Source organism: Athalia rosae, chromosome 2 (assembly GCF_917208135.1).
Source record: "Athalia rosae chromosome 2, iyAthRosa1.1, whole genome shotgun sequence".
Lineage (NCBI taxonomy): Eukaryota > Metazoa > Arthropoda > Insecta > Hymenoptera > Athaliidae > Athalia > Athalia rosae.
In genome coordinates this window covers 30,356,293-30,384,098 of record NC_064027.1, presented here as the reverse complement: position 1 = coordinate 30,384,098, position 27,806 = coordinate 30,356,293, and the positions used below count along the sequence as shown (strand labels likewise).

At 39.5% G+C, this 27,806-nt stretch overlaps 6 protein-coding genes across 20 annotated transcripts; 5 read left to right on the top strand and 1 right to left on the bottom strand.

The window, feature by feature from the left end:
- Nucleotides 1-68: 68 nt before the first annotated feature.
- LOC105688511 (putative pre-mRNA-splicing factor ATP-dependent RNA helicase PRP1) lies at nucleotides 69-4,940 on the top strand. The gene is made up of 9 exons (XM_012404897.3): nucleotides 69-237; nucleotides 642-991; nucleotides 1,145-1,839; nucleotides 1,922-2,152; nucleotides 2,232-2,451; nucleotides 2,620-2,742; nucleotides 2,899-3,089; nucleotides 3,184-3,346; nucleotides 3,433-4,940. Exons 1-9 carry the CDS (start codon nucleotides 188-190, stop codon nucleotides 3,558-3,560), a joined length of 2,151 nt encoding a protein of 716 aa, XP_012260320.2. The 5' UTR covers nucleotides 69-187; the 3' UTR covers nucleotides 3,561-4,940.
- Nucleotides 4,941-4,975: 35 nt separating this feature from the next.
- Nucleotides 4,976-22,760, bottom strand: LOC105688462 (glycerol-3-phosphate acyltransferase 3). Of its 13 annotated transcripts, none has more exons than XM_048650040.1 (12): nucleotides 22,430-22,760; nucleotides 22,172-22,312; nucleotides 16,388-16,544; nucleotides 11,179-11,484; nucleotides 10,570-10,710; nucleotides 10,156-10,290; nucleotides 9,741-9,977; nucleotides 9,103-9,336; nucleotides 8,455-8,570; nucleotides 8,232-8,373; nucleotides 7,943-8,151; nucleotides 4,976-7,868 (listed from the first exon to the last, which is right to left on the bottom strand). In XM_048650040.1, exons 4-12 carry the CDS (start codon nucleotides 11,272-11,274, stop codon nucleotides 7,781-7,783), a joined length of 1,398 nt encoding a protein of 465 aa, XP_048505997.1. In that variant the 5' UTR covers nucleotides 11,275-11,484; nucleotides 16,388-16,544; nucleotides 22,172-22,312; nucleotides 22,430-22,760; the 3' UTR covers nucleotides 4,976-7,780. The 13 variants fall into 13 exon arrangements, with proteins under 13 accessions (XP_048505997.1, XP_048505995.1, XP_048505996.1 ...); XM_048650038.1 differs by lacking the exons at nucleotides 22,172-22,312; nucleotides 22,430-22,760 and adding exons at nucleotides 17,555-17,676; nucleotides 17,941-18,497; XM_048650039.1 differs by lacking the exons at nucleotides 22,172-22,312; nucleotides 22,430-22,760 and adding exons at nucleotides 17,555-17,676; nucleotides 18,045-18,497.
- Nucleotides 14,490-15,553, top strand: LOC105688463 (ATP synthase subunit e, mitochondrial). Its single transcript, XM_012404821.3, has 3 exons — nucleotides 14,490-14,622; nucleotides 15,143-15,299; nucleotides 15,392-15,553. The coding sequence occupies exons 1-3, from the start codon at nucleotides 14,569-14,571 to the stop codon at nucleotides 15,424-15,426; spliced, it is 246 nt and encodes an 81-aa protein (XP_012260244.2). The 5' UTR covers nucleotides 14,490-14,568; the 3' UTR covers nucleotides 15,427-15,553.
- Nucleotides 18,571-21,035, top strand: LOC105688289 (tubulin alpha-1 chain-like). The gene is made up of 3 exons (XM_048650042.1): nucleotides 18,571-18,696; nucleotides 19,452-19,674; nucleotides 19,770-21,035. The coding sequence occupies exons 1-3, from the start codon at nucleotides 18,694-18,696 to the stop codon at nucleotides 20,894-20,896; spliced, it is 1,353 nt and encodes a 450-aa protein (XP_048505999.1). The 5' UTR covers nucleotides 18,571-18,693; the 3' UTR covers nucleotides 20,897-21,035.
- Nucleotides 18,582-27,766, top strand: LOC105688288 (tubulin alpha-1 chain). Of its 3 annotated transcripts, XM_048650044.1 has the most exons (4): nucleotides 18,582-18,696; nucleotides 22,792-23,014; nucleotides 23,214-24,316; nucleotides 27,612-27,766. In XM_048650044.1, the coding sequence occupies exons 1-4, from the start codon at nucleotides 18,694-18,696 to the stop codon at nucleotides 27,633-27,635; spliced, it is 1,353 nt and encodes a 450-aa protein (XP_048506001.1). In that variant the 5' UTR covers nucleotides 18,582-18,693; the 3' UTR covers nucleotides 27,636-27,766. The 3 variants fall into 3 exon arrangements, with proteins under 3 accessions (XP_048506001.1, XP_048506000.1, XP_048506002.1); XM_048650043.1 differs by lacking the exon at nucleotides 27,612-27,766 and having other exon boundaries at nucleotides 23,214-24,512; XM_048650045.1 differs by lacking the exons at nucleotides 18,582-18,696; nucleotides 27,612-27,766 and adding an exon at nucleotides 22,403-22,563 and having other exon boundaries at nucleotides 23,214-24,512.
- Nucleotides 25,612-27,766, top strand: LOC105688287 (tubulin alpha-1 chain-like). Its single transcript, XM_012404439.3, has 3 exons — nucleotides 25,612-25,784; nucleotides 26,195-26,417; nucleotides 26,509-27,766. Exons 1-3 carry the CDS (start codon nucleotides 25,782-25,784, stop codon nucleotides 27,633-27,635), a joined length of 1,353 nt encoding a protein of 450 aa, XP_012259862.2. The 5' UTR covers nucleotides 25,612-25,781; the 3' UTR covers nucleotides 27,636-27,766.
- Nucleotides 27,767-27,806: the final 40 nt, after the last annotated feature.

Here is a 27,806-nt window from a genome sequence, read left to right as displayed (position 1 = left end):
CTCACGTCGTGAATTCAACGATTCCGAAATATTCACGGGACGAAATAATTTGAGGGAGAATAGCGATTCTGGAAAGTGTAGCCGTCCCCGTCCGTTCGTGGTTTTGCCATTTTGTGACGCTTCGCGCGTGCATGCGATAGTTGGATAAACAAATTTCGTTTTTCACTTACCAAAGGCAAAGTCGAGGATGTCTAAGCGAAGGATTGAAGTAGTGGATCCTTATGTAAAAAGAAAGAAGTAAGTCGCAAGTTATAACGAACTAAATCTTCGCCAAAAAAAAAAAAATCCTGACTCACGTTGCCATGTGCATTGTTAAAGATATGTTTCACTTATTGATATGATACGTGCCTTTAAACCATCACCTGGTTTCACAGTTCCTGATATATCTTACTTCCAAAAGCAACTTCCATTCACACTTATCATCCTTGCTATCTACGTTTTCATCGTTCTGACTCCTAGAGTTGTCATGCCATTTGATTCTCATCGAGTTACTCAACCCCAAATTATAAACTTCCCTCTCTATAGAACAAATTGTATATTTGTAAAATCTCATTCATCGTCGTTCAATCATTAGCCTCTAGACTTTTAACCTGCACGTCGTGGTATTCTGGAATATTAGTAATACTTTTGTCACGTTTCAGTGATGGAACAATCGCAATCAATGCGCCAACCTCGACATCGGGCAAAAGTCAAGTGCAACTAAATCCGTACACACACCTTCCGTATACGCCACGATATCACGAATTTTATAAGAAGAGAATAACTTTACCTGTATTCGAGTATAGAGCAGATTTCATGAGGTTACTAGCACAGCATCAGTGCATCGTCCTAGTGGGTGAAACAGGTTCTGGCAAAACTACGCAAATCCCACAATGGTGTGTCGAATACTCTTGCTCGGTAGGAAACAAAGCGGTTGCTTGTACACAACCTAGAAGAGTGGCCGCCATGTCCGTAGCACAGAGAGTTTCCGAAGAAATGGATGTTGCCTTGGGTAAACTTCCTTATCGAAGATTAAATTATTCCGTCAAATAAGTCTTCTAACAATTAGCAGAGTACAGAAAATTAATTCATCTTAAAAAGATCCCCATAATTCTCCAATCTTAGAAATTCATGATAACCAAGTTCTGAATTCCCTAACATTCAGGTGAGGAAGTGGGTTACAGTATTCGTTTTGAGGACTGTAGTTCTCCTAAAACGATGCTGAAGTATATGACGGATGGTATGCTGCTGCGAGAAGGCATGTCAGACCCAATGTTGGAAGCTTACCAGGTGATTCTACTGGACGAAGCACACGAAAGGACTTTGGCTACCGATCTGCTGATGGGAGTATTGAAGGAGGTTGTTAAACAGCGTTCAAATCTCAAGCTAGTCATAATGAGTGCGACACTAGATGCAGGAAAGTTTCAACAGTACTTCGATAATGCTCCATTGATGAATGTGCCTGGTCGAACCCACCCTGTTGAAATATTTTATACTCCGGAACCAGAGCGAGATTATCTGGAGGCGGCGATAAGGACTGTAATACAAATCCACATGTGTGAAGAGGTCGCTGGAGATGTACTACTATTTTTAACCGGGCAGGAAGAAATAGAAGAAGCTTGCAAAAGAATAAAAAGGGAAATGGATAACTTGGGACCAGAGATTGGTGAGCTCAAATGTATTCCGCTCTATTCTACGCTGCCTCCGAATCAACAACAACGAATTTTTGAGCCCGCGCCTCCCACCAAACCCAATGGAGCGATTGGACGGAAAGTTGTAGTCTCCACAAATATTGCAGAAACCTCTCTAACCATCGACGGAGTTGTATTCGTCATTGATCCAGGATTTGCCAAACAGAAGGTAAGTACCGAAGATTCCAGTCATAAGAGATTCAAAATATTTAGTGAGGATTAACATTAATACTGAGCATCGTTCACCTCAGGTGTACAATCCGAGAATCCGGGTAGAATCATTGCTGGTTTCACCGATCAGTAAGGCATCGGCGCAACAACGAGCGGGCAGAGCGGGAAGAACTCGCCCAGGAAAGTGCTTCCGCTTATATACGGAAAGAGCGTACAAACATGAGATGCAAGACAACACATATCCAGAAATTCTTCGATCGAATCTCGGCAGTGTTGTTTTACAACTGAAAAAATTAGGAATTGACGATCTGGTTGGCAAAAATGATCTCTAATTTCTAATATTGCATCAAGACTTGACCTGGACTGGTTTAAATGTTAATGATATTTCAGGTACACTTCGACTTCATGGATCCACCGGCACCTGAAACATTGATGAGAGCGCTGGAGTTGCTGAACTATTTAGCGGCGCTTGACGACGACGGAAATCTGACGGATTTGGGCGCGGTAATGGCTGAATTCCCCCTGGATCCACAACTAGCAAAAATGCTGATTGCATCCTGCAATCACAATTGCAGTAATGAGATACTCAGCATCACGGCAATGCTCTCAGGTAGCGTATTGAGGTTTGGTTAGCAATATTCTTACCAGCTCGCGAATACATCTATAGCACATTTTATCATTACTTTTATTACATCATTTATGAATTTATAAAATTAGTATCGGGTTAGGAGGGTGGTAAGGTAACATGGTTGTGTATTGACGATTGACATGGTATTAGTCCCACAGTGTTTTGTGAGGCCAAACGAAGCTAAGAAGGCAGCAGATAACTCGAAAATGCGATTTGCACATATCGACGGGGATCATCTCACCCTTCTAAACGTCTACCATGCCTTCAAACAGAGTAAGTTAAACCAATATTGATGATTAATATTAGGTAATCTATCGGTCGAGTTTCAAAGAAAAGAAAATTCCACATTGCAATACAGGATCATCCTCGATCGGATGGTCATTTTGCACTGGAGCAGGAAAATGTAAACCACAATTCGATTTTTTGCAGATATGGAGGATGCGCAATGGTGCTACGAGCACTTTGTAAACTACCGATCACTGAAAAGTGGTGATAATGTTAGACAACAATTGAGCAGAATCATGGATAGGTTCAATTTGAAACGCACGTCAACTGAATTCACATCCAAAGATTACTACATAAACATTAGAAAAGCGCTTGTCAATGGATTTTTCATGCAGGTAAGAAGTCTGCATTAATATTTGTACGGAATTTTAGCAATTTCGTTCAAACCTCTTCTACTTGTATTCAAAATTACGTTAATCTTCTGTACAGGTTGCGCATTTGGAACGAACAGAGCATTATCTAACGATAAAAGATAACCAAGTCGTGCAATTGCACCCAAGCAGCTGTCTCGACCACAAACCAGAGTGGGTTATCTATAACGAGTTCGTGCTCACCACAAAGAATTACATCAGGACAGTAACGGACATAAAACGTAAGGAAGTGGTAGCAAAAATATGTAACAGGGGTTCGATGTCTTTGGTGATACTCTTTGAGCTAACGAAACATTGTAAATTTCAGCTGACTGGTTGCTGAAAATTGCCCCGCAATACTACGATCTTCAGAACTTCCCTCAATGTGAAGCAAAGAGACAACTGGAAGGAATTCAAACGCGACTAGACTCAAAACAATACCAAGAAGGTTTCTAACGTTGCTGATTTCTAGCTACGTTACGAATGTTTAGAGACGGATATGAGAAGACCAGCCCTTTGAGCGCCTGATAATCTCGGTTTACAAGGAACGAGGATCGAAAAAGACGTGAAAAATATAATCTAAAACAGTGGCAGTTACTTCGGAGAGTAGAACAGCGGATGAAGACAACTTTTAAACAAAGCAACAACGCGTAAAAAAATGCTTACGTAGATGGACTTTGAAATATGAGTGGAACCAATTATCAATCGGTTTAAAAAAAGAACGGAAATCAGATCCATCGATCAGCATACCGAGGCACTAACTTTAAAAGTATACAAAGCGATAAAAGTTAAGCTGTTGAATGACTCTAAATTGAAACAGAAATCAAATCAGATGAATAAAAGCAAGAGAGCGGTTCATAGAAACTTGTTCAGGCATATTGGATGTGGAAACGAAATTTTGTACCATAACGTGAGTGATATCTATTCTTTTATCTTTGTTTTTTTCTTTATCCTTCGATCGCATTTCTGATTAAAAACCGAATGATTCAATACAGTATAAAAATGAATTCAGAAAACTATGCGATAACAATTTGGTCTCTGTGTATACTGTGCATACATACTACATTCATGTGGCAAATATGATGCGATGGAAAACGTCTTTGATTCTTATATTATTAAATTAATGAAAACCTCTTCGTTATAACTAGAAATAGTTAATTGTATTACTCGACGATAGTTTACGACAACAATAACGACTTGTGAATATTTACGATGTCTTATTTGCTTAATATCTTTGCTTTGATATATCTGCGGATTAGAAAAAAAAAAACAGAAAAAAAGAAATTGGAGGAATATCGTTCTTACTGCACAGGTTTTGTTGCATTTAAATCAAAGACGATATCACAGAATGAAATAAAAACTTACTCGACCAGTGAGCAAACGTTTAGCCTATAACAATCATTGTTTTGCATCACAGTACTTTCATTGTGTAAGAGACCCAAGTTGAATAGTCTGAACAATGAGAGACTGTAAGGCACTTATACAACTTCACATTTTTAATCAGTTAATAAATAATTCCACGCATTCGTAATATCTACGATAGTAATTGCATAATAACACAATTTAAAGAATATTTTTTCATAATTCAAAGTACCCCGTCGAATGAAATTAATGTTTTCTTCGATTAAAACAGGCGAAAAAATAAATAAGAATAATAGAGAAGATTACCAAGTACTACGGACAAGTATACCACGAAATATGGATGCACGATATCTAAAACAATGTTACATGTTTCACTATTCGTAATGACGATGAAATTGGTTTTCGAGTTTTGTAAATATTATAACGTTTCATTGTACTGTATCACTTCATTCCAATAAAACGATGTAAAATTGATCTATATTTTTCACGTTGATTATATTCGAAAAAAATTCAACATCAACGATTTTATTTCACTATGATAGTAGTACAATAATATAAGTATGTATGTATATTACAAAAAATTGCTTGGTGAGGCAATACAAAGTAACACTTGGAATTATATTACCAGGTTGAGGTACATTTGTGATTTCCATAACACTAGATTTCTCTTAGAGTTTGAAAAAAAATCGCTGTTTTTAATTATCAATAACCATTATTACTTGCAGTCGGATATTCAAACTCTAAACGCTGCCTACGACTCCTTCGATTAGCCTTTTTTTCAGCTCCTTTAACAGCGGAAAAAACCGTATCAAAATTCACGTATAATGAAGACTAAAATAGTGCAGAAGAAAAAAGATAAAAAATTTCAAGCACCATAGAAAAATTGGTCTAGTATAAACTTATCTTTAACTTTTGACACCAGCAACGAAATTGACTTCATGGCACATTGCTACACAATAGGAATTGATATATCTTATCCATTCTCACATACGTAAGTATGCAAATTGATACATTCGGATGACTGAAAAATTATAACAAAAATAAGTCTATAATAATCATGAGCAAACTTTATAAATATCATTTTACATTTATATTTCTTTTTTTATCACTTGATATAATAGTTCACATAGTTTGATCGGAATCAAATCTCAAGATTTATCAAACATTCAAAACTCTCCAATATTGAAGAAATTATCATGTTGAAAGCTTCGATTTTATTTTCATTTTATAAATTTTCAGGCAGCCAGTGTTGAAGGTGATCTGGATACGGGTTTTATTCATGTATAGACGGTAAGTATATTTTGGTACGCGTTCAAAAATACGTTGACAACAAAAATTGTATAAGTACCTATTTTTCAAAAATATACCCGACAATAAATACCATTTCATTAGAAAGTAATGTGATAAGTCTCTCAAAAGTTACGTTTCTGTAAAAAATCTAAGAATCTATAATGAACTTTCTTTCTTCAGTTGATTCCTACTAACATTTCAAAAATTCGTTATATTTTTAGATATTTTTGTCACCATCTACCAAATTTGACCTTTTTTTTCTTTCTTAGTGTTCTAATCTAATAGTTTTTGCATTGTAAACGTCGCATACTCTCTTAGTTCGTTATAAGATAAGCGTTTCTCTTTACTATCTCACACACATTTATCAAAGTGATTATTATTACTGTGAATTTATTAACTCAGACAACTAATGAGTAATGTGATGACGATACTGCGTCAGTCAAGAAGAGACGGCTGCTACGATACAGATAAAATAAAGATAATCACAATGACTGGAAAGTTTTCTCCCATGCCAAGAACCGTGAGCAATCAGTTCATAGAAAATGCTAATGAATAAAAGAAAATAGAATGAAGATTTATGAACTTTAAAACTCGAACACTACGATAGGTTAGTGAGAGAAGTTGTGATAAACTCATAGCTTGTTGAGATAATGAATTATAAAATTACAGAATAGGTATGTGATGTATTGTATGACTTAACGATCCGCATTACGGAAGCCAAATAATATAAAAATAGTAAAATATCTCTGAAGAATTTTTGGCTTCGCGGTAACAAAGTTAATTAAGAAATGAGAATTTTATAACATTGCGATTTTTCTTCACTCTGGAACCACCGGCGGCTAGCCAATGTATTTCGTTGATAAATTAATAAATATAATACCGTACCTACTCGTAGTACCTAAATTACAAAGAAGCTAAACAACATTATGCACATATTTTCCTCTCTTTTGTTTTTCAATCTATACATCAGTCACTTAGACTCAGCTTTTTTTTTTTATAGAAAAATTATCGACGTCGAGACACATTTGTGGATCGGTAATTATTAGTTTACCGAAATTACTAAAATATATTCACAATTATTCCGGCAATGTTGAAGAGAATAATGATAAAAAAATTGACGAACAAAGACAACAAATGCCATTTCAAAAATCCCCTGGCGGTACATGGAAATTATCATTTTCACTCACTTATTGTATAGTACAGCTATGTGACATTGATTTTATTTATCAATAATTACTATATTACTATGTATAAATAATACGCTGAACATTCACCTGCAAAAATACCCTTGTTACTGAATCGGCAAGCGCTACTGTTTCAATACCAATATTTTTTTACAATACAACTTGCGAAATAAAATTAACTTATGTACAGATTTAGTGCAGGGTCCGTAACGGAACGACAAACTCTTTGTACCAGCTGAGAGCTTTTTTTTTAAATAATACAAAGTTGTTTGGCTCTGTTTAATTATTATTTAAATAAAAAGAAAAAATAAATAAATAAATGAAAAAAAAAAAATATTATTGCTGCCAAGAAGCATATTGTCTTGATAAAACATGCAGATTGTCGAACAGATAAATGAACAATAACGTTCATTATTCCGTAATTGGCAGGAATCAAGAAAATATTATTTTTTCAATAAATAATTGCGCACATGTTGCGCTTATGGAAAACTGCCTCTTTGCAACGACATAGTATGTTCAATTTGTTGATGTTACGATGAATCCTTGTTGCTTTTCTTCGAAGGAGATGAATAAATTTTCTTATTACAAAACTTTGGTTGCACAGGCTGAATTAATCATACGTTTTCATTGATGCTGACTTGTAAATGCACGTGGAACATTAAATGTGAACAATTACAGACCGGTATACGGATCGAGTTTCTGCCGGGATTAGAAAACAAAACCTCAATAATGATTCCCATGTATCACACTGCACATTTCACGCTGCATTTACCCTGAAATCTCTACTGGCCTTGCAGCGCTTGATTTTGTTTCATGGCTATGAGGTTTGTTATTTCGAGCCTACTCAAATTTAATTCGTTTACTAAATTCTTCCTGTTGCTTCTCCCTCCAGGCCTTCTTTGGCTTTATTCTTTTTAGCTGGCCGTCCCTGATACAAAATTAGTTTTATGGTTTAAGATTTTAATGCACGAAAATTGTCTTAGAATAGCTCATTAATCTTACCATTGAAGATCGACGAGACCTCCTTGCCTGGCTATCACAGCCTTTACTCTGTTAGCAAAATCAATCGCAGTTTCTCCATCCTGCCTGTACATTGGTGGCAGATACCAAACATCACAGACTATCGCCCAGCTGCTCATCATCATATACAGATACTGTATCATGGAATATTTACTGCTATTCCAAAAAGCATCCCCAAACTTTGGGTCGTACTGTAAGAGAAGTGGAAATAGATCATCAAAATTTATGGTAATCGAGAAAGTTACCACAACGCCAGAAAGAAATCATTTACTTTTATCGCAACGGGATATATTACTCCACCGACTTCGAAGCTGCCCTTTTTAAACTGCATTACAGAGGTGTTGTTGATGCAGGTACCCTCGGGAAAGATTAGTATCGGTGGATTTGAGGGATCTGACACATGCTGTTTCAACCTGTACAAAAATTGAAGATATTACTTCTTGCTTCCAATTGACAAGAGTCCAACTTCAGTGGTAACAATTTTTATGAGGTACCTCTTGGTCACGGCTTCTCTGTCCTTCACTTCTGATCGTTCAAACCAAATATGAGGCGAAGCTCGAGCAAGAGCACGTTGCAGGATTCCCAAGAATCCGCCATGTCTTTGTCCTATCTAAAGAAAAGGAACGAAAAAATTTTATTAGCAACATCAGACCGTTTGGGCATAAGTTCTCAAAATTTTCACATTTATAAGCAGTGAATAACAAACATTGTTACGTGACGAGAAAGCATAAATAATTTGTACAAAGTAAACAGGCCAGATCCACAAATAGTATGGGTTGGCATTTGCATATGTATGTGATTTCATGCCAAAACAAAGAACGGACGAGAACGCGCTTCTTATAAGTTTATAAAGAGATACCTGTCTTATTAAGAACGGAAAATAAGTCAACGGTTTCAATACCTAAAACCCAATGCGAAAAATAATCAAACATTGATTTTCAACAAGCCTGTATACATTGGATTTCTATTGGACAGAATTTTGGATTGCCAATTGTCAGCTGTTGAGAAACACGAGAAAATGAAAAAAAAAAGACTAATGTGATTGAAATTAGTAGAAAAGCTGTACAGGTGAGTTAATAGAAAAAGTAAACTATTGCCAGAGTTATAAAAATTTCAACATTTGTTCCAAATGTAAGACGTACCAAAGAGTAACAGTTATCGCGCATGAGAACAAGTACATCGATAGGAGATGTGTGGTTTGCGACGCAAATGCCCCTTAGCGGTCTATTCTCTGCGTTGTGGTAGTTGATTACAGAGGAAAGAGCGCTGGATAGAACACCAAAGCACATTATCGAAACTCTGTGATTCAGCCATCTTTTGAAGCTACCTTCTGGTACATATCCTACAACTGCGGTACACGCCGTCAGCCACATCACCTGCAAGCACAACCTTCATACCTTAGCCAAGCAAATCTAAAAAAAAAGATTAACTGATGCCTGTGGATCATAATACCATTTTGAATCAAAGCAAACATGTTTCCTAAAAGACAAATCTCTTCCATCCACGTGGCTTCTGAGATAAAAACCTTCTTCTGATATTCCAATATGAGTACCTAATGGACTTGATTAGACTTGAATAGACCTTGGACGATCTTAACAATAAGAACATAGACCCCTGGTAAGCGATTGATGAGAAAGCATAAGTATATGCGTAACAGAACAAACATATAACCGTATGGCGAATGAACGACCCACGAGATAGTTAGCCGTAAAAAACAAACAGAGAACAATGATGACAACTTTTGGCCAATGCATAATTTTGAGTACCAACTAAGAGTTACCAATGCAAACGTTGACTGAGTAGATAAAACACCGACGTCGATCGTCGAGGTATGATTAGCGACACAAACTCCCCCTCCCTTTGGTTTATACTCTGGATTGTGTATAGTTATGATACTCGATAAAGATCGAAGCATTATCCTGAAGGTAATTAAAAAAGCTCGGTCGTTTAACCAACGCTTGATTGCTCCTTGTGGTAAGAAACCAATAAGAAATGTTGCAGTTACCAGCCAACATACCTACAGAGCCTCAATATTATTAGAATTTTAAATTTAACGAGTTGTTGGTAGATATGCAAGAAAATTAATTTATAAAAATAGAATAGGATATAAGACAAAAACGAAAAGATATTTTAATTACAACTCGCTAAACAGGACTGTTAGTCAACGAGTTATACTTATAAGAAATTGTTCTTACCCCAATGCAGCAAATGAGAATCCGCAATGGTAGCAGAAAGAAGTACCTCATGATAAATCCAAACATCCATATCACGGTCAGTCTCCACGATATAAATTCGTAGTGTCTATTAGTTCTTGTTAAAAGATTCCAGTTCTGTAAATGTACATTTGATTCGTTAATCATTGAGCCTACAAACTGTTATTCTTTGGCAAATAAAATGTGCATGAACAAACCGAAAGTTACTTTCCACCAATAGTGTAATGAGCAATACTGATTTGAAAAACAAAAGAAAACTAAGGTATTGGGATAATCTAGTAACGTAACAAAGATCGCCTACATAGTTCGTACGTGATACCCACTCTTACCATTGTATATTTAGAAATACTTAATTTCAGAATAAATGAAAGCCTAAATATTGGCAGTAATTCCCACCTTGAGTTCTTCAGCCTCGAACCTAGAAGTGACTTCATCTTCAATGATAGCTTCAACCCCTGCTTTTATGTACTCCAAACAAGTCGATGTATCGAATTCTCTCTTTAGAGTTTCAAAAGAATCCTCTCTTGGTAAACTACTCTGAAATATTCCCAAAACTTGAGTATACATTATATACTTTTCCCTGTATAATTTTTTTAGGAACATATGTTTCGGTGACAATTTCAGATAATTTTTAGCTGTGGGAAAATTTTTTGTATCTCATTCCAATTCATAACGTTTTTGTACCTATAATTGTGATATTGTCATCCAGTTGATTTAAGGTAATCGAAACAGTTAGTAAATTTTCAAAGATAATATTCATATCACTGGTAGATGCCTGTGCTTATTGTAAAAAGTTGATCTAAGCAAAGATATGAATTAGCTGTATGATGAGTGGACTTTTTTCAAAGTGATAAAATTCAGGTTATACAAACAGAATTGTAACTGCTACTCTGTATTTTATAATATCTTACAGAAGCCAACAACAAAATAGTTTCATAAGAACTTTTTTCAAGTGACAAAGAACAAGTAATTAGGAAATAATGGCTAGACCAAAAAGCATTTTACCTCTTTGTTACCATTCACTTCTAGAGAATTTCCATAGGAATTACTGTGGTTATGATTGGAATGGTTCTTATTATTCATATCTGGTTCAGGAACCATTATCAAATCTTTGGATCTTGCAATGACCGAATTTCCTAAAACTCCATTCAGTTTTTTTTCCGTCGCACTGTATTTCCTGCAATTTTTTGTAATGGTGCACGGAGTTGGAGCACCCTCCACATCTTTTGAACCTTCACTTTCATCTTCGCTTTCATCCGACTCCCAAGTTCCGTTACTTTTCTTAACTTTTTCTATGTTCTGTCTGCCGTACTGAAAAATGATTAAAATTAAACAAATTACAGTTTTCATTCAAAGTCTGCGTTCAATGTAAAAATAACTTTAGATATGTATTGAAGTGAAATACTCTTCAAATGCCGGTATGGATTCAGAACACCAGGGAAAAACTATAAATAGACTCCAGAGGTAAGTGTAAATAGCAGCGACAATCACAGTAGCATGTCTCATACATGTTTGGCTGATAGCCTTCTGGTTCTAATGTACTTGACAAAAATGCTTCAATCATTCTTATCTACAGGTTCTATTGCATGCATGCTTAGATCAGTAGATCCATGAAAAGCTTGCATGTGCATAGCAGCCTCTTTGGTCTAGTTGGTCATGAATTTTACTACTAGATTACTATTCAGTGGGTATTCCAGAAATTAGTCCACTTTTCCCCTTTTCAGAGACGGGTAGTTTGCCAATCTTTGTTCATGGTTCATATCCAACATGAATAAAAATTAATTTGCAAACGTTTGAACTTTTACTACACGCATTGCATAAGATATTTACGTTGTATCAGCTGATCAGGAATATCAAGAAGCAGAGAGGAATAGAGTTAGCTAAAAATAACGGAAGAAAGTATGTGAATATCTGTGACAAGATATGCTAATGTTCCACTTAACGATCGTGTTTGTATAATTATTGGTATTTGTTTGAGTTGCATATTGTCATTGTAAATTACGAAACAAAAAGGGGAAGAAATATTGAAATACATAACTATTCTGAAGTTTGACATTATTGTTTAGCAACACAATGGATTTATGATGCAATACCATTGAGAATAGAAGGGTAATACGATACTGTATTATTATTTTGCATGGGGAAGTATGTCAACATTTTGTTGATAAACGCTTTTATAGCAGTCCGTATCATAACTACATTAAAATATTAGATGGCCAAGTGTGAGTCTAAATTGCTCCTTGAATGAAATATTACTTTTAAAATAAAATAGTTTTTCAGTCCTTGAACTTTTCTATAATTATAAAGTACCTGTGTTCATAATCAAAAATACGAAGCGTGTCAGATATCAACCCAAGATAGCTAAATGAAGGAATAAATTATTCTGAGTTGACCTTCTTTAATCATACTCACAAAGTTGAAAATCGTTTAAGAATAAGTATTGGTATCGCCAAACGGAAATGATTGGCAAGTCAAAAGCCATTGAATTCACGATTCGTCATCACAAAACTATGCTCACTTGAATAGCCCTTAAATTATAAAAACGAGTTCTGGCCTTAGAATAATCGAGTACTTGAGACTAGGTGGGTTAATATTTTTGTCGGGATGAAATCGGTAGTGGCACATTATTTTACTCTGACTTATTCATAAACCTATAATTCATCCGGGTAGGAACGAAAAAGCTTCAATTCATGTACAAGGTGCTGCTTACTAATCATGATCATACAAAAGTGCGCTTTGAACAAAAATATCAATTTTATCTCATAGGATCAGATTAATCAACGTTAACACTTGCTCAATTGTGCACTACCAAATAATTACCAAGTCTGAAATTGAGAAGACAAAAATCAAACATAATGAAAAATACAATAATTTTAGTTATTTCTGTCCAATATATGTTCATTGATACATTGCATCATAGAATTATGTGTAATAGCAACAGAATTTTACCGGAAGTAGGACAAGCAACTCCCTTCAAAAATCAAAAAGGTCCTGAAGTGCATCTGCAAATTGCTCTTAAATTCCATTTCTTTGTTACTACTGATATCTGTTATCAGTTATTGCACTGACCACATGCTCAACAGCTGACAGAATGTATATTATTACATTTGCTCTCAAAGATCTGTTAAGTTCATGGAACATGCGATCGATTGTCGTACATGCTTTGGTCAGACAAAGCTACAGGCCACCGTATGATCTATGTATACTTCATTACACCAATTTGATGTTCCAATTTACAAGAACAGTTTCTAAAGTACAAGGTTCCAACATCGTTATAAATAATATCAGATACAATCTAATTCAAATGAACAGATAAATAATGTTACATTGTGAGAATCTATACATTTGAAACAAACTTAAATGTTTATGCTCGTAATTGATTGAATCTATTCGAAGCATGGAAATGTTTTTTAGCCAGTTTGAAATTTTTAAGGATAATTAAAAGAAAAGAGCCATATGTTATCGGCAACTGAAGTGAAGTAGACTAGATAAGAGCTGATCGATGTGAAAACTTGATCTTAAGTAGGGTAATCTCAAGCCTTGATAAAATTCAAGGTCGAGTAGAAATATTTTTGGTAAAACCATCATAATATAAGCAGTGTTGAGCGTGTATTTTAACGACTTAATAATCGCGTGGAAACTATTAGATTTTCTCTGAGAAAATTTTCAATTTTGTCGGAAATGTGTGTTTACAAAAAGTTCAGATTGTCTAAACTGTGGGTTACAATATTCAGTGATTTTTTATTCCAGGGTTAAACGATTATCGGTCGTAGAATTTGTCGTGAAGATCATTGACGCGAGTTCAAGTAATTCATGATTACAAAAGAAAAAGATTCTACACCGAAGACTGTCGATCGAGTAAAGTTCGGTGATCATCTACATACATCGCTCCTAACACCGATTAGGTACGTATGTACGTACGTAGGTATGTACATACATCAGATCACCTGACGTCTACTAATCACCTACCTAACATACGAAATTTTATTTTGCGTAGATCACATGAACGGGTGTAACCTATAAACGTACCTCAAATATCGCCAAGAGTATTTGAACGTAGAGCCTCCTAACGCCAAGCGACTTTCCAATGGATGCCAAGAATAATATAGCAAGTAAAAACATCAAAAACGGAGTCAATAGTAACGAGAATCCGACCGACACAACCGACCACAACAACGCCATTTTGATAACTGATGCGTTTGAGTCTTATGAGCTTTTCGCTCTGCTGAAATAATTTAGGGCCCGCAAGGCAGCGCCACGGGTGGACGTGGAACTGAATGGATGATAGTGTTTTATTTTATTTCTACGGGCCTCCGAATCGATGCTATCGCATGGTTCGCGTCGGAGTTCGCGTCACATCACTTGCGTACTTCGAGTTACATTTCGACCACCAAAATGTCGACCGCTCAGCTGAACCCGAGACCCGTTCGCGTTTCCCCCTTAATTAAGGTATTTTTGTATTATTTTTTCGTACATATCTGTCAATAATGAATGGTGAATCATATCTTCGATCCTTCGGAATATATACATTATCAGAAACTTTTTCCATCGATCGCGTGTAAAGCAGACGACGATACCATCGCACAGTAGTGTGATCGTCGTTCGATCGCACCTAACGTTACATAATTGTTCATTCGAAATCTGTTCGATAAACAATTGAGTATAATTAAAGACACTCGGACATCACCACTATCACTTCTGATTAGCGAACCCCAAAAAGTTGCACAGTCTAAAACTAGATTTTCACCAGTTAAAAATTCTCTGTCATACGTTATCCTCAATGAATTGCTAACAACAAATGTTTTTGCAACAAATTCTCGCCATCGGCAAGTTCTGCCTGGATTTAATCTATCACATCTACACTGACAAATTAACTTCTTAATCAAGTTCTGCTCAACAAACTGACACAGCGTGCAGAGTTATTTGGTTTTAACTTTCCTGATGTATTTTCCTTTCTGCTTTCCCATAGTTTGGACGATGGTCTTTACTTGGCGCAGGAATCTTATGGGGAATTTACCACCAAAATCGATTTTCAAAACGGGAGGCTGAAATCCGCGAGATTGAAGCCAGGGAAAAGGTGATTCGTGACGCAAAACTAGCAGAGGAAAAGAAGCGCATGTACGAAGGTAAATATCATCCCAATTGACACAGTATATTCATAATCCTTATTCTAACACAATAACTGATGGTTAATTTCTCGCATTTGTTTTTGTTTTAGCTGAGATTAAGATGCTCGAAGAACTGAGCAAGTGAACATATGAGTCCATAATCCAGCTGTTTATAGTATAAATTTATGATAACTTTAACTGTAATATAATATTCAAAGAGATTGTACCATGTGCGTCTGACTTTGTATGGAATATACCACTTCGAAACTGTTCGTTGCTAATGTTATTTACCAACAAGCGTTATATCTGATTTATATTGTTGAATGGATTTGAATAATCATACAGCGATTCTATTTTCCTATCTTTTCATCAAGTCAAATTCAATGCATTGTAAATCAGTTTCAAATTCAGTTCGTTGAGCCGTTACCAAATGTCGGTAAGAAATATAAATAATTTTTCAGTCCGTCTCTTGATGCCGCCACTTATTTTTTGTAGTGACACTCAACGCATACATGTACGTACGAATGACATTATTTGAATTAGTACTGCGAAAAATTCTTACTTTCTTAGTCGAAGTTATTTAATTACTCAGCGCGCAATTAGCTGTAACTTAATTAACCCGAAAGAAACAGGACCACCAAATGCACCCTATCTCGTTTTTCAAATATGAGTAGCTGAAGGGAATTTCAAAAGTTGAAAGAATCGAGCTTTTAGAAATTAATGCCCATATACCGGTCTCTCATAAATCCTCGCATATAATTATTCGATTTATTTTATACAGATCGTATGTATAGCGGTACTCTCGGAAATCTATACAAACGCACATACGATACAGATGTTGGCACAGTTTCACCTCTCTCCTTATACGGTAAATCAACGAGCCGCAAGTTTCCAGTGAAAGACTTTACGCACGTATACTTATATTGTTATAGTCTTCTGTCGCGTTCCCATCCATATCCATACCAAATGATACCAATAATGCAGCGAATGACAAACGTGAAGATCGATCCTATACTGTCAAAACTGCAGAGACAACTATTTATTGAAGAGTCTAGTACAGGTATAGATTTTCTGTTAGATAGACCTTTGATTATGGATATTGATACCTGTAGGTGTCGTAACCACGATCGTAACACTCGTCTGGCGGGGCGAGGACGCCTTCTGGTGAGCTCATCGCCGTATATGGTGAAGAGGATGTATGACCACGTCACTCGTGAGCCGCTGATTTTGGTTCACGCACGATATGGGCAGCAGCTATATCACCTGTACGGCACACAATTGAATAATTAAACTACACTAGAATTCAAATTCAGACCCAACCGCGCTGATACTTCGCGATGATCCATTGGGGAAATATATCTCTGTGTGTACCAGATTCTAAAATTTTCTATCTCCAATGTCAGCGACATAAACCTATTAATGGAAAATGAATAAGACAGTACATATTGAACAGGATCATAGTTAATGAAATTATTTGAAAGAACGACCAAAATTTGAACGTTGGTAAAAGCCATGAACGTACACATAAAAGGCTACGACCTCTAATCATTACCCACGCGTTACACCCACAATGGCCAATCTACCCACTCGCAATGACTGAATAAACTTACGTGTGTTCGTAAACGTAAGCTCAGTATCTCAGACTATCAAAGAATGTTAAATATCTTTTTATAATTTTGGTTCGTATTTACAACTTCTTTTATATAATACTTCCAATTAAAATGTCCCGCGGATTCTTCAGTTAAGTATTGTAATAATTATTATGCACACTATACCTACATAGTATACATTCACGATATGTAAATGAAACGACGCTTTTGTGATTGTACTTTTATACCACTTTTAACATTGATTTTCATCCCCGTTGTGTACAACGCAAGGTCATTGCGGTCAATTATTTTTAGAGTACAGATATTGGAATGAAATAATTTTTTGGCACTTTCGCGAAAGTACGATCCAAGAAGGGGAATTTTCAGAGGCATCTGCACTCGTTTAATACAAAGTAATATGACAGAACAATCATTGATTTTTCATTGCTCAAATTCAAAGTTTCAAAGTCCAAACCTTATTAGATTTTGGGAAATCAATTTTGAGCTACGTCGGCTCTCAATTCTGAAAATTCTTGTCTGACTACGTGTACAAGCATTGTAGTAGATGCAATATCTACTCTCATGGTACATACGTCCTCCCCCAGCGATTGGTAGCACGTGTAGTACGCCTATGTACAGTCTCCTGAGACTAAATAGAAGATTTAAAGAAAAGGAACAATTTACACAAGCTACTTCTCAACTGGTGGATCCTATAAATACTGGAGCATCGCGTTGGGTGCATCAGCGAGCGTCGACTTCAGGCATCCGGTTGAAATTACTCGGGTAAAACGATGCTTGGTGCAACCCTAAAAATTTATTTAGAATGAATGCATTTTGAAGGTCACAGGCACGTGAGTATATGAGGGTACGAAACACCATAGGAATAGAAGATGCATGCTGAAACAAACGGAAATATCATATGTATAAATTTGATTCGTACTCGCAAGGTATCACATAAATGTAGTAATATCTGACGATTGCACTTGCGATTTATTGAATGAATTAAATCAAGGTCACCTTATTATGGTCGCCGATCTACGACGAGGTAATAGATGAGAGAGAGAAATTACCATTGGATTTTTACCGCCCTTTGTATTCCTGGACAGGTATATTTGGGTTTTCTCATTTATGCGAACTCGAGTTATATGAGCTGATTGGTATAAACGGTAATCACCTTATCGTTAATGCGAATAATCGAAATGACGACATGGAATATTGTCACCGGTTCAGAAGTGAAATCTGACATCACGCCGGTATACATACGCGATGCGTCGATGTTTTTAGAACAGTTATAACAAAAATAACCCACACACCGCGCTGCGAGTCATTTATTAGTCGTTCGAGAATAATTTCAAACAAATTCTAAAGCTGGTCTGACGCGCCGATTTTCACCGCGTTTGGAAAAATTCTATTTCGCGATTTTCGGACTAGATTAATTACTGGAAATGATGCCGGGATCTAGCGACGCCCTTGTATCCCAGACTGAAACTTCTGGCTGGCAAAATTCCGCCACAAGACGATGAAACTTTTACGTTCATTACAGCCGCATGCGACCGTGTTAAAACTCTTGGTAGCGTAAAGTTCTGAGACGAGTATGGTTTTCTCAACGCGTCAGGGGACCAATGGGGGCGGAGGCTGCCGCTCTCCGTCGTACCGACCAGCGTCTATAAAAGCCTGAAGTTATTTAGAGCCGGGTTAGAACCGCTACATCGTTTAGAGAAGCTCCATCGCCAGCTTCCTTTAAACGTGAGAACTCGTCCTCCAAGCGACTTCGCATATCAGTGACTCGTGCCTTTTTAACACAAAATAAAAAAAACATCAAAATGGTGAGTTTTTAAGTGTAATTAAAACGTAGCATTAATCCGTTCAATACTCACGTACAATTTAATTGGAACGAATTGCGACTTTCCGCACTACGTTTTATGCTTCAACTCACACGCAGTGCAATGGGAGTATAATAACGACTTGGTTAGTCGACCTCTCATGGGATTACCTAAATATTCATACGTAGTACGAAGATGGAGTAGCGACTTTTGTTCTAGAAGCTGCGCTTTTAATGCTGAAAGATATGAATTTAAGTATCAAACAATAGAATCAGAGGGAAGATATATTATTGATCAGTACCGGCCGGTAACCGGTGAAGCAACGTTTGTTTCTGTGCGATAACTTTGGAATTGACTTCTGACCTTTTAATTATTGTTATTTTTATCATGATATAAAATGCGTCGCGACGACGGGGTGTGTAACGGAAATTATAAAGATGGAGGACAAACTTCTTTCGGTATTCGGATGATGAAAACCGGTTGCTATGCCGGTTAACGATGGGCGACTTTCTTGTACCTCGAGTTCAGTGGCGTCGGGTCGAATACTATATCTGGTCGAGCCCGTTCTTGCTGCGCGATGCTCAGATGAGCACGTTATCGGAGCGCGTCGACTCGAATTCCGTTCGAAAACGTCACAGATAAAATGCACGTCGTGTATGATAGATTATCAAGAGATATTCGAACTGATATTATACCTTTTTTTTTTTTGTCATATTCCGATGTAGCGAATTTCGCCCAATTACCAATTTTTTTTTCAGCGTGAGTGCATCTCTATCCACGTTGGACAGGCCGGAGTCCAGATCGGTAATGCCTGCTGGGAACTCTACTGCCTTGAGCATGGAATCCAGCCTGATGGTCAGATGCCGTCTGATAAACTCCTTGGAGCTGGAGATGACAGTTTCAACACATTCTTCAGTGAAACTGGAGCAGGAAAACACGTTCCCAGAGCTGTTTTTGTTGACTTAGAGCCCACTGTTGTCGGTACGTTGAACGAATTTTTGCCGCAAGAATGATGGTATATGCTTTGGAATACTCGTTATTGGATACGTTATAATGAATCTCGAATTTTGATTTAGATGAGGTCCGAACCGGAACTTACCGCCAGCTCTTCCATCCCGAGCAACTGATCACCGGCAAGGAGGATGCCGCGAACAACTACGCCCGTGGTCATTACACAATCGGCAAGGAGATCGTCGATCTGGTGTTGGATCGCGTCCGTAAATTGGCCGATCAATGTACAGGACTTCAAGGATTTCTGATCTTCCATTCCTTCGGAGGAGGTACCGGGTCCGGATTCACCTCTCTGTTGATGGAGCGCCTTTCAGTCGACTACGGAAAGAAATCAAAACTTGAATTCGCCATTTACCCCGCACCCCAGGTCTCCACAGCTGTAGTCGAGCCGTACAACTCGATCCTCACCACCCACACCACCCTCGAGCACTCCGACTGCGCCTTCATGGTTGACAACGAGGCCATCTACGACATCTGCAGACGCAACCTTGATATCGAGAGACCCACGTACACCAATCTGAACCGATTGATCGGGCAGATCGTATCCTCCATCACGGCATCCCTGCGATTCGACGGAGCCCTGAACGTCGACCTCACCGAATTCCAAACCAACTTGGTGCCCTACCCGCGTATCCACTTCCCTCTGGTCACCTACGCCCCGGTTATCTCTGCGGAGAAAGCCTACCACGAGCAGCTGTCCGTAGCGGAAATTACCAACGCCTGCTTCGAGCCTGCAAATCAAATGGTCAAGTGCGATCCGCGACACGGCAAATACATGGCATGTTGTATGTTGTACAGAGGAGACGTCGTCCCCAAGGACGTGAATGCGGCTATTGCAACCATCAAAACCAAGCGTACGATCCAGTTCGTCGACTGGTGTCCCACTGGTTTTAAGGTCGGCATCAACTACCAGCCTCCTACCGTTGTACCGGGTGGTGACTTGGCCAAGGTACAACGTGCGGTCTGCATGTTGTCGAACACTACGGCGATCGCTGAGGCCTGGGCTCGTTTGGACCACAAATTCGATCTGATGTACGCTAAGCGCGCCTTCGTTCACTGGTACGTCGGCGAAGGTATGGAAGAGGGAGAATTCTCCGAAGCTCGTGAAGATCTCGCAGCTCTGGAGAAGGACTACGAGGAAGTCGGCATGGATTCCGTCGAGGGAGAGGGCGAAGGTGCTGAGGAATATTAGACTCAACTTTAGTTTCAGCTCAAAAATGCAATGTTTCTTTTAATAATTTTACTTTCGATCTTTTTCGAAGCGGCAATTCTAAACGTCTCATTCCTCAAAGTCTGACTATTTCATCAATAAAAGTTATCGACGTTTGAAATAATGTTGTATCTTCACTTTCCTTCAACCACCGGTATTTCCCTCATCCCCTCTCTTCATCATCGAGCGTACAAAAATAAAATACACACGATATACCATCTGTTATACCAACTGCGGTATCACCTGTATAAACCCCTCAATTAATTCACCCATCACATACCCCGTCTAGGTATAATCCCCAGGGTTGGTGCAGGCTTGGTTCAGTCATTCCGAATCGACCTCCAAACATATGTTTGGAATGCCGTTGTCACGGTCACTGATCTCTCATAATGTATGTACTTCCCTTTGTATTAGAGATTCCCTCAAATATCGTCCGTTGGGGATGAACAGAATGAACTAATGATGCGTTCTACGGATCTTTGAAAGTCTAGATGAAATAAATAGAGAATAAATTATGGTATTCCAATTTTAATTAACTCCACGTTTGATATAATTACACGGTATGGCGTGTACGAGTATACTATTCGTTTAAATGTCACCCTACTCGGCACGCCCTGTATTTAATATATCTGCGCCACGAAAACCCGTATTGCGGATGTTCAGACGGCGGGTGTCCAAAATATTTGAGGAAATTATTTACAGGGGTGAGGATCGTTGATAAAACAACGAAATATGCCGATGCAGTCGAGATAAGATTAATTTTCAATGTAATTTCGTCTACCGCTTTGATACAATTACCATTAGTTTTGATTGTAAGTAAGTAAAATTGGAAATTATTTAAGTATTATATGGGCTTGGTAAAAACGACCAGCGATCGACTTTGAAGCTTGTCCCATCGTTATTAAGGAGTGATCTCATAAAACTCGTTACAAAAACGTTAAGTAACGTTTACCGGTCTACTAAATATAAGACACGCACCATCGCACCGAGATCAACAAGGCTACGACCATAAACGAATGTATAAAAACATTCCTGTATATGGTACACGTTCGAAGAGTATGTTCCGCAATAATTTTCTTTCAAAAAAAATTCATCAGAAAATTCTGCAGGCGTTGAGAAAAAATTATGAAATCCACCCTACGATACACCCATTTAACTCAGTACACCAATCGCAGAACTTCATCATGAATCTTGATCGTTCTTTCAACATTTGATGGAAAAGTTAACCGAAATCTATAGGTATACGAGAACAATTACCTCAGGGGTGTAAATCCATATCCATCCACTTTTTTTTGCTTTTGCTTTTTTTTTGCTACCGGATGCGCGGGGTGCGGAAGGGTCTGTCGGGGCATCGGTTGTAAGGACGTCATTGCCTCGAAGCCATCTCAGCGAGACACCCTGTATAATAAGAAGCAGTGGATTATTGATCGGACGGGAAGTATGAGTCACAGCGCCCGCGCCCATCGCCGAATGGTTCTGGATGGTAGGGCGATCAGGGTATATATTGAAGCCAACCGTGCCCGCGGGGTGCTTCTTTGACAAGTTCTCGTACGCAGCTCCAAAGTTTAGAGAAGCTCCATCGCCAGCTTCGTCTGAACCCGTATTTTCACGCTAAAAGCTCATCCGAAAACACACTCGAAAAGAAAATGGTAAGAACTTGGATCGTTGGAGCGCATTAATTACGATAAATTCGCAGAATAGATCTGAAAAGAAAAACGAAATATAACGAACGGCTTCAAAGCCGTCATTCTGTGGTAGCCGTATCGCATAAACGGTGACCATTTTCGGTAAAATTACGTAGCAGGAAAATAGTGCGCGGCTGAGAAGACAGTTCGTGGCTACGATTTCAACATCTGAAATTAATCATTTTTTTTCAGCGTGAGTGCATCTCTATCCACGTTGGACAAGCCGGAGTCCAGATCGGTAATGCCTGCTGGGAACTTTACTGCCTTGAGCATGGAATCCAGCCTGACGGGCAGATGCCTTCCGATAAGACCATCGGCGGAGGAGACGACAGTTTTAATACCTTCTTCAGCGAGACCGGGGCAGGGAAACACGTTCCCAGGGCGGTATTCATCGATTTGGAGCCAACAGTTGTGGGTGAGTAATCACTGAAAAAAAAGAAAAATCATGCATCATTACGTGCAAGTTTGTGCCGAAGAAAAAAAAATATGAAGCCATGTGAAAGCTGATTAATTCGCTCAGTCGATTGCACATGGTACACCGGTGTGATATATACGACGCGATTTTAAGCGTATCCTTTACGGATTGTTTTCCTTGCCATTTCTCATTTATATAGACGAGGTTCGAACCGGTACATACCGCCAGCTCTTCCATCCCGAGCAACTGATCACCGGCAAGGAGGATGCTGCGAACAACTACGCCCGTGGTCACTACACCATCGGCAAGGAGATCGTCGATCTGGTGCTGGATCGCATTCGAAAGCTGGCAGACCAGTGCACGGGTCTCCAGGGTTTCCTGATCTTTCACTCCTTCGGAGGAGGCACAGGGTCCGGATTCACCTCTCTGTTGATGGAGCGCCTTTCAGTCGACTACGGAAAGAAATCAAAACTTGAATTCGCCATTTACCCCGCACCCCAGGTCTCCACAGCTGTAGTCGAGCCGTACAACTCGATCCTCACCACCCACACGACCCTCGAGCACTCCGACTGCGCCTTCATGGTTGATAACGAGGCCATCTACGACATCTGCAGACGCAACCTCGATATCGAGAGACCCACGTACACCAATCTGAACCGATTGATCGGGCAGATCGTATCCTCCATCACGGCATCCCTGCGATTCGACGGTGCCCTGAACGTCGACCTCACCGAATTCCAAACCAACTTGGTGCCCTACCCGCGTATCCACTTCCCTCTGGTCACCTACGCCCCGGTTATCTCTGCGGAAAAGGCCTACCACGAGCAGCTGTCCGTTGGTGAAATTACCAACGCCTGCTTCGAACCTGCAAATCAAATGGTCAAGTGCGATCCGCGACACGGCAAATACATGGCATGTTGTATGTTGTACAGAGGAGACGTCGTCCCCAAGGACGTGAATGCGGCTATTGCAACCATCAAAACCAAACGCTCTATCCAGTTCGTCGACTGGTGTCCCACTGGTTTCAAGGTCGGTATCAACTACCAGCCTCCTACTGTTGTACCGGGTGGTGACTTGGCCAAGGTACAACGTGCGGTCTGCATGTTGTCGAACACTACGGCGATCGCTGAAGCCTGGGCTCGTTTGGACCACAAATTCGATCTGATGTACGCTAAGCGCGCTTTCGTCCACTGGTACGTCGGCGAAGGTATGGAAGAGGGAGAATTCTCCGAAGCTCGCGAAGATCTCGCAGCTCTGGAGAAGGACTACGAGGAAGTCGGCATGGACTCCGCCGAAGGAGAGGCCGAAGGAGCTGAAGAATTCTAAGTTGCCCATATTTTAGCTGCAGAATAACAAACCTCGATGAAATACAATACATAGGCTTACTGCACTTCAGAATCCCATAATTTCTTTAGTATGTACGCTATGCAAAACCATCCTTTCAACTCGTGTATGCATGGCGCTGATGATATTAAACAGTGAAAGATCAAAAAACCAAGTCTCGTATTCATACTTATTCAATGTAGTATACTGGTAACGTCGTCAAAGAAAAAGAAAAAACAAACCGTCAGCATGTGATCCCGTATTTCAATCCTCGTTGTTCGATTCATCCTCATACGTAGCTGGGCAATTGCTAAGCCACACGATGACAAGAAATCTGCATCCTTAGTCGATTGTGGAAGCGATTCGAATTTTATAAGCATTCGATCCTTTGCGATCGTTGAAATTCATTCTTATCATGAATTCCGCCCACGCCAATGCAGCCTGCGATTGTGGATAAAATATAAACCGTAGCAAGTCTGATTGTGAGCTAAGCGATATAAGGACCACTCTGGTAACCGTTCGCTCCAAACACGGCAAGTCGACCGTATCCGTGGGCAGCTGTTAACCGGTGTAACATGTTTTATATGAATTCAGAAGAACGATTACATCGTCTCAAGATCTGATCTGCAACTGATACACAAAATATTACAGTACAGAGTCTATCATTGAATCGATTAATCGAGATCACAGAAACTACCGATAAAGAAAATTTCAAAAAAACAATAGAGTAACGGCGGTAGCCATGATTAATCTTCGAGGTGGTATTGTCAACGAATTCTGTAGTCCTGAATTCGTTGGTATTGTTGTCGCAAATATCGTTATATTCAAACGTTATGAGAACGAAAGAAATAAACGGTATTCGGGAATATCGTCAACAGTTTTTTGGTAAAATGATACCATACAGCCTGCCGGTTTCCGGCCGGCTGTTGAGCATTATTATTACTAGGATACCATATCAAGTGACATAATATCACTTTACGCGATGAAAAATCGTATATATCGTAACTCATATACCATCATTAATAAGAGAATTAAAAATATAAAATACATGCCCAATGATACAGTTAATAGCGAAATATCTGTGAGTTTCATATTCAATAATTTCACGGTGTAGAACCAGACGGAGCGTCCTCTTTCAGCAGTCGGTCGACGCCCTTGCGGTCGATGAAAAACCGTTGCGTGATGTAGAGGGGATTGTGCGATGTTAGCCAATGAGAACTGAGAACTAGCTGCGCGGGGGCTGGGTATATAAAACGCAGGCTGCAATGCGACGAAGTTCGAACCCGTGCTAGGTAGTGGCAAGCAGTCGCTAAGCGTCGTAAGCTTTTCGTCGTTAGACTTTCGATAGCCGTTTGTAGAAGCTCCATTACCTGCTTCCGCCAACTCTATTGAGTTTTCGTCCTCTGGTTTCTTCTGGAAAAACTGAAAAAACACTTAATCAACAATGGTGAGTGCTGCTAATAATATACAAAAAATGAATTTGGAATCGATTCATACAGTGTCGTAATGCTTCATACTGATTTTACTTCGGTCGATACGACGCCTCGCCATTTTGAGGAAGAGACGCCGGCCGGCTACACCCCGCTGACCTGGCAAATATGAGTCATGTTTCTGATTCATAATTGACACTCGACTACCCTAAACAGTCGTTTTTAATTGCTTTCAACGTAGATCAGATCGGTCGCCAGAAAAAATTGCTTGTAGTTTTTATGTTGGGATCTAATTACCCAGTTTGGTCGTGTTTTTTCTGATGTATAATATCGAATTTGAAACATTGTTGGAGAACCTTGTTGATTCTTGTAAATGGAATTTTTTGATCCATGAATTTTATGAAACATTGTGTGTTTTTTTCTTCAGCGTGAGTGCATCTCTATCCACGTTGGACAGGCCGGAGTCCAGATCGGTAATGCCTGCTGGGAACTCTACTGCCTTGAGCATGGAATCCAGCCTGATGGCCAGATGCCATCTGACAAGACCATTGGTGGAGGAGACGACAGCTTCAATACTTTCTTCAGCGAAACCGGCGCTGGAAAACATGTGCCAAGAGCTGTATTCATCGACTTGGAACCAACTGTCGTTGGTATGTAACGGCTTGCGGTCTATTATTATTCTCTATGAACTACTTCGCCATGACGTCGTTTTTCATACATGATCTGCAATTTGCGTTACAGATGAGGTCCGCAGTGGAACTTACCGTCAGCTCTTCCATCCCGAGCAACTGATCACCGGCAAGGAGGATGCCGCGAACAACTACGCCCGTGGTCATTACACAATCGGCAAGGAGATCGTCGATCTGGTGTTGGATCGCGTCCGTAAATTGGCCGATCAATGTACAGGACTTCAAGGATTTCTGATCTTCCATTCCTTCGGAGGAGGCACAGGGTCCGGATTCACCTCTCTGTTGATGGAGCGCCTTTCAGTCGACTACGGAAAGAAATCAAAACTTGAATTCGCCATTTACCCCGCACCCCAGGTCTCCACAGCTGTAGTCGAGCCGTACAACTCGATCCTCACCACCCACACCACCCTCGAGCACTCCGACTGCGCCTTCATGGTTGATAACGAGGCCATCTACGACATCTGCAGACGCAACCTCGATATCGAGAGACCCACGTACACCAATCTGAACCGATTGATCGGGCAGATCGTATCCTCCATCACGGCATCCCTGCGATTCGACGGTGCCCTGAACGTCGACCTCACCGAATTCCAAACCAACTTGGTGCCCTACCCGCGTATCCACTTCCCTCTGGTCACCTACGCGCCGGTTATCTCTGCGGAAAAGGCCTACCACGAGCAGCTGTCCGTTGGTGAAATTACCAACGCCTGCTTCGAACCTGCAAATCAAATGGTCAAGTGCGATCCGCGACACGGCAAATACATGGCATGTTGTATGTTGTACAGAGGAGACGTCGTCCCCAAGGACGTGAATGCGGCTATTGCAACCATCAAAACCAAGCGTACGATCCAGTTCGTCGACTGGTGTCCCACTGGTTTCAAGGTCGGCATCAATTACCAGCCTCCTACCGTTGTACCGGGTGGTGACTTGGCCAAGGTACAACGTGCGGTCTGCATGTTGTCGAACACTACGGCGATCGCTGAAGCCTGGGCTCGTTTGGACCACAAATTCGATCTGATGTACGCTAAGCGCGCTTTCGTCCACTGGTACGTCGGCGAAGGTATGGAAGAGGGAGAATTCTCCGAAGCTCGCGAAGATCTCGCAGCTCTGGAGAAGGACTACGAGGAAGTCGGCATGGACTCCGCCGAAGGAGAGGGTGAAGGAGCAGAGGAATATTAGATTATTGCACCTTTTTGAGAACCATGTCCCACTGGCAAAATTATACATTCCCATGCTGTTTTTTTAGTTCATCTCAAACTGGGATTATGGGATGTCTATTACTGAACCAAAAATAAACCATTTTTCCTTTATTATTCAGAGTACGAAATTTCCTTCCCGAACTACGAACAA

Excerpts from the sequence above, each read along its gene's own strand:
- LOC105688287 (XM_012404439.3), top strand. Across the intron at positions 26,418-26,508 it reads CTTGGAACCAACTGTCGTTG|ATGAGGTCCGCAGTGGAACT; the intron begins GTATGTAACGGC and ends TTTGCGTTACAG.
- LOC105688511 (XM_012404897.3), top strand. The coding sequence starts at position 188 with ATGTCTAAGCGAAGGATTGAAGTAGTGGATCCTTATGTAAAAAGAAAG. Across the intron at positions 2,153-2,231 it reads AATTAGGAATTGACGATCTG|GTACACTTCGACTTCATGGA; the intron begins GTTGGCAAAAAT and ends ATGATATTTCAG. Across the intron at positions 2,452-2,619 it reads CATCACGGCAATGCTCTCAG|TCCCACAGTGTTTTGTGAGG; the intron begins GTAGCGTATTGA and ends ACATGGTATTAG.
- LOC105688462 (XM_048650032.1), bottom strand. The coding sequence starts at position 14,355 with ATGGCGTTGTTGTGGTCGGTTGTGTCGGTCGGATTCTCGTTACTATTG. Across the intron at positions 9,978-10,155 it reads TTCTCATTTGCTGCATTGGG|GTATGTTGGCTGGTAACTGC; the intron begins GTAAGAACAATT and ends GAGGCTCTGTAG. Across the intron at positions 7,869-7,942 it reads GGTCTCGTCGATCTTCAATG|GGACGGCCAGCTAAAAAGAA; the intron begins GTAAGATTAATG and ends ATTTTGTATCAG.
- LOC105688288 (XM_048650044.1), top strand. Across the intron at positions 23,015-23,213 it reads TTTGGAGCCAACAGTTGTGG|ACGAGGTTCGAACCGGTACA; the intron begins GTGAGTAATCAC and ends TCATTTATATAG. Across the intron at positions 24,317-27,611 it reads TGGACTCCGCCGAAGGAGAG|GGTGAAGGAGCAGAGGAATA; the intron begins GCCGAAGGAGCT and ends GCCGAAGGAGAG.
- LOC105688463 (XM_012404821.3), top strand. The coding sequence starts at position 14,569 with ATGTCGACCGCTCAGCTGAACCCGAGACCCGTTCGCGTTTCCCCCTTA. Across the intron at positions 14,623-15,142 it reads GCGTTTCCCCCTTAATTAAG|TTTGGACGATGGTCTTTACT; the intron begins GTATTTTTGTAT and ends GCTTTCCCATAG. Across the intron at positions 15,300-15,391 it reads AAAGAAGCGCATGTACGAAG|CTGAGATTAAGATGCTCGAA; the intron begins GTAAATATCATC and ends TTTTTGTTTTAG.
- LOC105688289 (XM_048650042.1), top strand. Across the intron at positions 19,675-19,769 it reads CTTAGAGCCCACTGTTGTCG|ATGAGGTCCGAACCGGAACT; the intron begins GTACGTTGAACG and ends ATTTTGATTTAG.